This window comes from Lathyrus oleraceus, chromosome 4 (genome assembly GCF_024323335.1).
Source record: "Lathyrus oleraceus cultivar Zhongwan6 chromosome 4, CAAS_Psat_ZW6_1.0, whole genome shotgun sequence".
Classification (NCBI taxonomy): Eukaryota; Viridiplantae; Streptophyta; class Magnoliopsida; order Fabales; family Fabaceae; genus Lathyrus; species Lathyrus oleraceus.
This window is the reverse complement of record NC_066582.1, coordinates 358,537,241-358,546,859: the sequence shown is the minus strand read 5'-3', so window position 1 is coordinate 358,546,859 and position 9,619 is coordinate 358,537,241. Positions and strand designations below refer to the sequence as shown.

Below are 9,619 nucleotides of genomic sequence, written 5' to 3'. Positions count from 1 at the left end.
ATCCTACTGACTTGTAAACTTTGGAATGGTTTGAGGCTTGTGGTGACTTGTTGAAGTGATTTAGGCCTATTTTGGAACTTTTGAAGTAATTGAATGGTATTTGAAGTATGGTGGATCTTTGGCCTTGGTGATTGATGTTTAGGGGTTCATATGGTTCTGTTTGGGGCTTGTGATCATTGGTTGGAGTTTATTTGGGGTTCTCACATCTTTTGGAGGCTCTAAGAAGTGTTTGAAGAGGTATGAAGCCATTGTGAGGAGTTTTGATGCATGGTGTTCATGGATGAGGTTTGATGACTTTAAGAGGTTGAAAAAGGGGTTTATAGGTCACATATGATGCTGTTTGGAGGATGGGATAGTTGGATCAAATTCACTTAGGAGATGATCATCATTTAGGAGTTTGAAGGACCCTACTTCTGACTTGGAGTGATTTTGATTCAATTCATCTCATGCCATTGTTTGTTTATGCTTTGTTGTGTTGATTGGATGTACATAAACTAACTTTGTCTCTTGTTTCAGGTTTGGATACTCATCATTGATGATTGGGTTTGTTCTCACCTTGTGAGATACAAAATGCATTGAGTTCTGACGTATTTTTGTTTTGTAGGGTTTTAATTGATATGGTGAGCTCATGAGCTCATTTAAGTGATAGGGCACTTATGCATTGAATTGTGTAACTGTTAGAGGGTTTCACTGCTTGTCTTCTGGTTTTATGACTGAAGTACTAACTGTTTAGTCTTTGTACAGGTACCTTAGTTTCTTACTTGCTTAGCTCTTGCTTGAGCATTGGATTATGGTTGACACACCACTCAGGTAGTTAGCTTCTTACTTCATGTAGTCTGGAGTCCTATCATCTTTTTGGCAGGCATTTTGCTGGCAAGTCCTCCTTCAGAGGCTCTGTTTGTGTTTGTTTAAAATTGTGCCCAAAGACCTCCAAGAAGAGGCATGTGTTATATTTGATAAGACCTCCAAGATAAGAGGCAATTGACGGAAGGTAGGGACCTGTAACCAATTCCCCGTTATTCAGTGTGTCGTTCTTTATGCTCGCACTACATGCTGATGCTTCTGAACATGTGCCCCAGATTTTTTGTCCAGAGTCTATCAAGTGGAAAAGGATCCCACTTTCTGGATCCCCACGCTTTCTGTGTCATGAGCTCACCCTGTCCAGGGTTAAGAGCATGAGGTCTCATCCTCATTTAAACTTTGATCAGCTTCACCCTGACGTTTAATGTTAGTGGTTAAGAGCTACAGATTACCCCTTACAGTTTGGCTTGTTTGTCGAGGTTGAGCACTCCCTCTTGACTAAAGCCCACCCATTGTTTGAGCCTCTTGTATGGATATAGTGTGTGATGTTTGTTTACTTGCGTTGGTGTGTTTATTTGCTTTCCTCTTCTCATCTCCATTTCTGTAGGAGTCGTACGATTAACTTCTGAGGAAGTTGAACGTATGTAGAGTTTAGACTTGAGTTGACTCGCTTCTAGGATGAGTTAAGTTCTTGTTAGAGACATCAACTTAGGGATATTGATTTCATGACAACTATTAGGCTCGAGTCTTAGTCTCCCTATTAGTTTGTTGTTTCCCCGGTCTCTGGTTAGGAGAGTTTTTTACCCCTGGTGAGGGGGACTATGTCGCCCTGATTCTCATACCAGATAAGATACGTAGGCAAAGGTTGAGGGCAATCTCTCCGGGCACCCTTTTCTTTATTTTCGTGTGTGTTTACCCTTTAGTTGTTTTCTTTTATATTTGTGTTGTTTCCTCTTTCCCTCTTCCATTGTTGAGTCTCTGTTTGTTCACCCTTTTTCTCAACTTGTGTTTACCGTTTCGTGTCTTTGTTTCTGGCATTTGTTTTCTTTGGTGTGAGTACCCGTTTGTTCAGCGCGTGTGTGTGTTGTATGTTCATACCTTAGGGGATTTCTTCTGTTATTATTCGGGGTTCACTAGCTGGGGTTCACTTGGTTACCTGTTATCCGTTCGGGGTTCACCAATATTGACTTAGGGGATTTCTTTTGTTATTACTTGGGGTTCATATTGGGGTTCATCTTCGGAGTTCATTTGCGATGATTGTTATTCACTTGGGGTTCATCTCGGGGCTCATTTATGACGATTGTTATTCACTTAGGGTTCATCTTTGGGGTTCATTTGTGGTGACTGGTCGTACATATCGGGAGTTTATTCTGGATATTTGGTTACTTTGTTGGGGTTCGTTCTGATAACCTTTTTCTTTGGTGTTCGCTAGTTAGCGTTTGTTATTGTTGGGAGTTGGGTGTAAGTCCATGTATTGGCATTCTGTTTCCTTTTGGGTGTTTCTTTTGACGTCTCAGCGTCCCTTTTTGGTGTCTTGTTTCAGCGTGCGTTAGCCGAGCTACGAGTGCTCTGATTCTCCTCTGGATAGAGAAGATACGTAGGCATAGGATGCGATGTCTTAGCGATCATTTCTCCTTTTCTCGAACTACGTTGACTCTGATGTTTGTTTCTGACAAACTACGTAGGCTCAGGATGCAACATCCTGCCGAGTCCACTTCCTCCGTCTTCTTTCTCTCCCCCACCTGTTTATCGTTCCAGTTTGTGCAGTTTCTTTGAGCAGTTTATTAGCAGCCCCTTTCCTTTTCTTTGAGCTATCTTTTGAGCGTGGATCCCGTCGAGTACGGCGGACGTGAGGGGGTGCTAATCCTTCTCCTTGCGTAACCGACTCCCGTACCTTGTAATCTTTGGTCGTAAGACCGTTCCTTTCCCTTTCTTAGGTTAGTCCTGCGCTCCCTTTCCGTCATAGGATGAATAGCGTCGGTGGCGGCTCTGTATTTTCCCCGCCGGTTGTTTTTCGCGTTGCGACAGTTGGCGACTCTGCTGGGGACGTTAGTTGACCCCTTGCTGGTCCATCTTCCCTAAGCGAGTCAATCCTAGCGCTCTCTAGCGTAGTTTTTAGGGTAGTTTGGGTTGCTTTCACTGCTTTATTTATTGCATTTGTGATTATTATACTGTGATTATATGTATATATGCATATATGTTTGCATGCATCATGTTATCACTATGCTGGATTCTGGACAGGTGTGGTTCCTCTGATTTGAGGTGGGTGTTCTGAGTGGGGCTAAAACCCAAACCCGAGTATACACCTAGGATTAGCGTGGTCTCATGTTTCCTCTCATGTTAGATCAACATGTTGTTACGACGTGACATACCACAGTCGGACGAGGTTCTTTTGAGAGAGCTCTTCCTTGTGGAGTTTCCACTATGGTTGGGTTATCTCTTTTGAGCTGTTGACTTCGGTGGCCGTTCTTTCCTGGATCTTTGGTTTAGATGATCTTATGAGAGCTGTACGGTACTCCTGAAAGGGCAAACCCGTTGAGTATCTCATCCGATTGTCAATACCGATTATCCGCCTTAGGATGACCTTATTAGAATTCACTTGTGAGGGGAGGGGTTTGGTTCCTACAGGTACAGGTTCTGTTGGTGACTCTTTGATGGTGAGTTTGGTTTGGTTCGTGATTTGGTTTCTATTTATAAGTTGGATTTATGGATATTTATTTCTAACACGTCGGAGTTCTGTCCGTGGTATTTATTAGCAGATTCCGTTTATTTCGGATCCCCCAGGTTAGATTTGGGGTTACTTGTTCAGATGATCTTGTTGCTATCCGTTCAGTCACTTTCCTGTGATGATGGTGATGTATCCTCCGGTTCCATTTATTTCGGAACCCCCGAGTTGGATTTGTGGTTACTTAGTCCCTTGGATGGTTGTGATCAGTTCTGAGACCGGAATCCAGTACAGTTGATGTTCAGATGTCTTGGAGGATGGCACTATGAATTGCATTCATGCATCTGCATCATTCCTATTTTGCATTTATCCGCATCTAACTTATGTTTATCCATATGCAGGGTACATTCTTGATTGAGATTCTGGTTGAGAGACATCCTTGTTCCAGGTATGAGGACCGACTTAAAAGATGATGTTGTCTACAGTTTCTTTGATCCAGAGATTAGCGTGTTGAAGGTTATGATATCATTGATTACGCCTGACCATGTGGGGATGTTCCGTGAGGCTTATTGCAGTATTACGAAGATGGTTTTCAGGCTCACAGATGGGGATATGAGCGCCATCCATACTCTTCTCCAGTTTTATGATCCGGGTTTGAGATGTTTTGTCTTCCTAGACTATTTGTTGGGACCTTTGATGGAGGATTATGCCGGTATTCTGGGCATTTGGGTCAGAAACCAGATTCCTTTTTATGTTACTAAGGAAGAACCTGATATTGTTGAGATTTCTCGTGCTCTTTATTTGAGCCCGGAAGTGACTAAGAAAGGTTTGAAGGAGAAAGGAAAGTTGTCCGGTTTCATATGAGTTTCTTGGAGGCCAAAGCCAAGGAACATGTTGTTTTGGGTAATTGGAAGACTGTTTGTGCTTTGCTTCCCGTAAGCATTTATGGAATTATTATGTTCCCTAATCAGAAGAATTTTGTGGATATTAATACCATCCGGGTGTTTGCTCAGAAGAATCCCATTCCTACCTTGATTGGGGATGTTTATTATTCGGTCCATAATCGGAACGAGAAGCGGCGTGGAGGATTGGTTAGATTTTGTGCTCAATTGTTATATAAGTGGTTCATGGGATATTTGCCTTCCAATGGTGCCTTTGTCTTTCTTGACCATACTGTAAATTGGGCAACCAAGTTGATGGGTTTGCGAGCCAAGGACATAGCTTGGACTCACATTGATGTGGCTGGACGAGATTTTATTTACAGCTACGGGAGTTTTCCCAATGTGCCCCTTATAGGAGTTCAAGGGTGTATTAATTATAACCCGACGCTTCTTAAGAGACAAATGGGATATGCTATGGAGGTTCCTCCCCTCGAGCGTGAGATTCAGGAGTCTTTCTACTTCCCGATTGAGGGTAATCAGTCATTGTTGGGGCAAGTGTCTGATGCATGATGCAACATTCAAAGGAAAGGCAAGATTCCTTTTGGTAGAGCTAATAACAGGTCTTTTCCTCCATTTGATGATTGGCTCAGAAAGAGGGTTGAGCTCACTCGTCTGCCATTTCCTATGGGTGATCTTTGGTATCCGTTGATTGAGGAGCCACGCTCTTCTGTCAGTATGGAAGAATTTCTTGAGATGAGGAGGGCAAGAGATCAACTGCAAGCAGAGAAGACTGAGATAGAAATGAGTGTTGTTGGAATTCAACTGGCTAATCAGGAAGTCAAGGGGAAAGCAAAAGACCAGGCTAAGAGACATGCTCAGGAGGTGAAGCGTTTTGAGAAAGACACCGCCTATTACTGTAAGATCAGCCAAGCTTTAGAGTCATCTACGAATGAGAACGACCTTACCAAAGAGCAGTTGGCTAGAGCTTTGAAGGTCATTGAAGATGAAAAGAAGAGACAAGTCCTTGTGAAGACTCAGAGGGAAGCTAGAGCCAAAGCCCTTACCACAGAGTGGGAAGCGAAGCTGAGGGTTAAGGAAGAAGAGAAAGCGAAGATTATGGCCGAGAGAGATCACTATCTTGCTGAGAGGGACCATTATTTTCGTCAGATGAAGATTCATCAGAAAGAGGTGGGAAGACTTCAGCAGGAGAACACTGAGCTCAGGTTCACTATGAAGTTTACCGGGATGGTTGATGATGCAGAGCCTTCTGTGGGACCTTCTTGAGATTAGACTTTTATTATAGTTGTTATCATATGTTGGGTTACCGTCAGGCATGTTGACGGAATTCACTTGCTCGTATTTCTTTCCGATTCTGGAGGATTGTAAAGTTGATTTGTATCAAATATGATATATGACTCTCGCACGTGTTGCACACTTTTGCTATACAGTGGTTATTATCATTCAGTGATTGATCTCAAAGCTTTATTTGCTTTTCCGTGTTACACTTACGTAATACACACATGGTCGGGTGATATCTTTGCTAAAGCACAACTTTCTGTTCCGTACGGCAAAGCCAGATGATTGATGTCAGAATGTTGCTGTCGGATTATTATCCGTCTCAATGAAGCCAGGATCGAAGGACAGAATGTTCCTCATACGGATAGAGATTGCATTCATGCATTAATCATAATAACTTGTCCTCTATTTTGCAGGTGTCGGTTTCTAACGTGTTTGATTGTTACAGGAATCATTGCTCGCGCACGCAGAGTCATCCCTCTGCACGTAGCTCGTCCGCACAGATACTTTACCAGACGCAACAAACCCAGACTGATGGATCCATCCAACGCTGATATTCTCGAGCTGAAAGAGAAGATGAGTGAGTTGATCAACGCCATGCAAGGGTTTGCCCTGGGGCAGAAAGCAATCGCCGAGAAGGTGGAGAAGCTTGAGCTGGCTTCGATTGCCAAAAATGGCAATAGTCAAGATGGTAACTCCAACAATGGTCCTGGTGGTTCTAGCGGTGGTGGCGATCCCAGAAAGAAGGCAACTAATGATGGTGTAGTCATCAACAATGGTGGTGGTCTTGGTTTTGCTGCAGGTAGTGGCCCAGGTCATGTTGGCAACACTCCGAAGGAAACTCAGTTTTCTCCTTTCTTTGGGGCTGTGGAGGATAAAGAAGAGGATCAGTTCTCTATGCTGAATGAGCAGTTCGGTCAGTATGGTGTTCAAACCGCCGAACAAAGAGATTCAGGTACTAGCAGAAAAGATTAGGGCTCTGGAAAGCCATACCACTCCTGGGACTATTAACATGACAAATATGGGGCTGGTTGAGGGGATTGTGATCCCACAGAAGTTCAAGGTGCCCACGTTTGATAAGTACAATGGAAGTTCTTGCCCGGAAACTCATATTCAGGCCTTTGTTCGAAAGATATCTTCCTACACCATGGATCAGAAGCTTTGGATGTACTTTTTCCAGGATAGCTTATCTGGCGGGTCTCTCGAGTGGTACACCAAGCTGAGATCATCAGATATAAAGAGCTGACAGGATTTGGGGGATGCTTTCTTCAAACAATACCAATTTAACGCTGACATGGCACCAAGCCGTACCCAGTTGCAAGGTCTGTCTCAAAAGCCGAACGAGGGGTTTAAAGAGTATGCACAAAGGTGGAGAGAGTTGGCTGCCAGGGTTCAACCCCCATTAGTGGATCAGGAGATGTCAGACTTGTTCATGGGTACTCTTTAGGGGACTTTTGCTGAGAGGATGGTGGGATATCCAGTTACTAGTTTTGCGGATATATTAGTGGCTGGTGAGAGCATTGAAAGCTGGTTGAAAATGGGAAAAATACAAGGAAATGCTCCGTCGTCTGGATTGAAGAAGCCCTTCGGAAATGGTCAGCGCAAGAAAGAGGGTGACTCGAGTGTTGTGTATGCCCAAAGAGGACACGGTAGGGATCATTACTACCAGTATACTGCTGCAGTAACAATTCCCGCTGGTAATCAACCCGCACAACAGCAACAGCAACAATAGCCACCTCAGCAGAGAACACAAAGGGCTGGGTACCAAGTTAGGGGAAGGATGGCAGATCGCCAGTTTGATAGGCCACCCATGACATATGCCCTTCTGTTGAAGAAGTTGAAGGATCTCGGGTTGGTACAGTTGAGGACTTTAGCTCCGTTAAGACCAGATCAGAGGCCTACAAGTTATGATGAGAACGTCAAGTGTGAGTTCCATTCTGGTGCTCCCGGGCACAATATTGAGGGTTGTAAAGCCTTTAAGCATGTTGTTCAAGACTTGGTGGATTCCAAAGCCATCAATTTTGCACCAATGCCGAATGTTAATGCTAATCCCATGCCGACGCATGGTCAGAAGATGGTGAGTGTAATTTCTGAGGATAAAAGTAAAATCGGAGTGACGGATGTGGATCAGTTGAGGACCCCAATGTCTGTGGTCAAGAGACATTTGTTAAAGAATGAAGTTTTTCCTGGTTGTGATAATTATTGTGCTGCTTGTACTGTAACTGCAAATGGGTGTGTAATGTTGAGGGAGACGGTTCATAAAATGATGGATGGGGGAAGTCTCCGATTCGAGAAAGTTGCTTTGGAGAATGAGGATATTTCAACGATAACCATTTATTTCGATCCTGTCCACTTGTCAGTACCGGCAGATGTGGCTCCAATAACCATCACGGTACCTGGACCTATTCCGTATGAAAGTGATGGTGTTGTGCCATGGGACTATGATGGTGATGTGTATTGCAATGGGAAAAAGAAGGAAGATCAGGCTGCAGTTGATACCACCGTTTCAAGGATGGACAATGTCGGGCTTAGTGGTTTCACTCGCAGCGGGAGGTTGTTTGCACCTAACACGTTGAGAGGTCGTGATGTAGAAAAAGAAAAGAGAGATAAGGCCGAGGCTTTAGACAGGGAAAAAGGAAAGCAGGTGGTGAATGAGGATACTCCTAGAGCGACACAGGCGCCTGTTGAGCCGGAAAGTGAGTTTGACGCTGAAGCCGAGGAGTTTTTGAGAATTATTAAGAAGTCTGAGTACAAACTTGTTGATCATTTGCAGCAGACTCCGTCCAAAATTTCGATCTTATCTTTGCTGTTGAGTTCAGAAGGTCATAGAGATGCTTTGTTGAAGATCTTGAAGAGGGCCTTCTTCCCGCAGGAGATTACAATCAATCAATTAGAGACAGTGGTATCGAGTGTTAATGCCAACCATGGGTTGGGTTTCACTGATCTCGATCTTACTATGGACGGGCGCTATCACAATAAGGAACTACGCATTTCGATGGAGTGTAAAGGAGTTGTGCTTTCACATGTTTTGATTGATACGGGCTCGTCACTCAATGTGTTGCCTAAGAAAGCCTTGGCTAAATTGGACTTCGAGGGATTGATTTTGAGGCCTACTGATCTGGTGGTTAGAGCGTTTGATGGCTCTAAAATGTCTGTGTTCGGGGAAGTTGAGCTCCCCGTAAAGATTGGTCCTCAGGTGTTCAAATCTGTGTTTTGTGTCTTGGACATTCATCCGGCGTACAGCTATTTGTTGGGCCGTCCATGGATACATGCTGCTGGGGCAGTAACATCGACTCTACATCAGAAGTTAAAGTATATCTTGGACGGGCAAGTTGTGACAGTTTGCGGTGAGGAGGATATTTTTGTCAGCCAATTGTCATCATTTAAGTATGTGGAAATGGACGGTGAAATATTCGAAACACAAAGCCAGGCGTTTGAAACCGTCAAGGTGGAGAATGTCGTTTTCGCCGAAAGAGAGAGGAAGCCGTCCATTGCTTCTTATAAACAGGCTGTGGAGGTGGTGAAAAGTGGAGAGGCCCCAGGTTGGGGAAGAGTGATAAATGTTGTGGTGAAGGAGGATAAGTTTGGGATTGGTTATCAGTCAGGCCAAGGCTCATCTAACAGCCACGTGTGAACCCATATTCAAGTTGTTGAGAAAAGATCAAACGGTCAGGTGGAATGATGATTGCCAAGCGGCATTTGAAAAAATAAAAGAATATTTTCAGGAGCCTCCGATTCTGATGCCTCCTGTGGAGGGGCGACCGTTAATCCTGTACTTGAAAGTCCTTAAGGGGTCTATGGGGTGTGTATTGGGGCAGCATGACGAGTCTGGTCGAAAAGAGCATATATTTACTACCTTAGCAAAACGTTTACCGACTATGAAACAAGATATTCACTGCTCGAGAAAACTTGTTGCGCTTTGGCATGGGCTGCTCGCCGACTGAGACAGTATATGCTGGTTCATACCACTTTGTTG

General features: G+C 44.0%; 1 protein-coding gene across 1 annotated transcript; it reads left to right on the top strand.

Annotated features, from left to right (window-relative positions):
• Positions 1 to 7,696: 7,696 nt before the first annotated feature.
• LOC127137412 (uncharacterized) lies at positions 7,697 to 9,277 on the top strand. Its single transcript, XM_051063875.1, has 3 exons — positions 7,697 to 8,339; positions 8,463 to 8,839; positions 8,948 to 9,277. Exons 1-3 carry the CDS (start codon positions 7,697 to 7,699, stop codon positions 9,275 to 9,277), a joined length of 1,350 nt encoding a protein of 449 aa, XP_050919832.1.
• Positions 9,278 to 9,619: the final 342 nt, after the last annotated feature.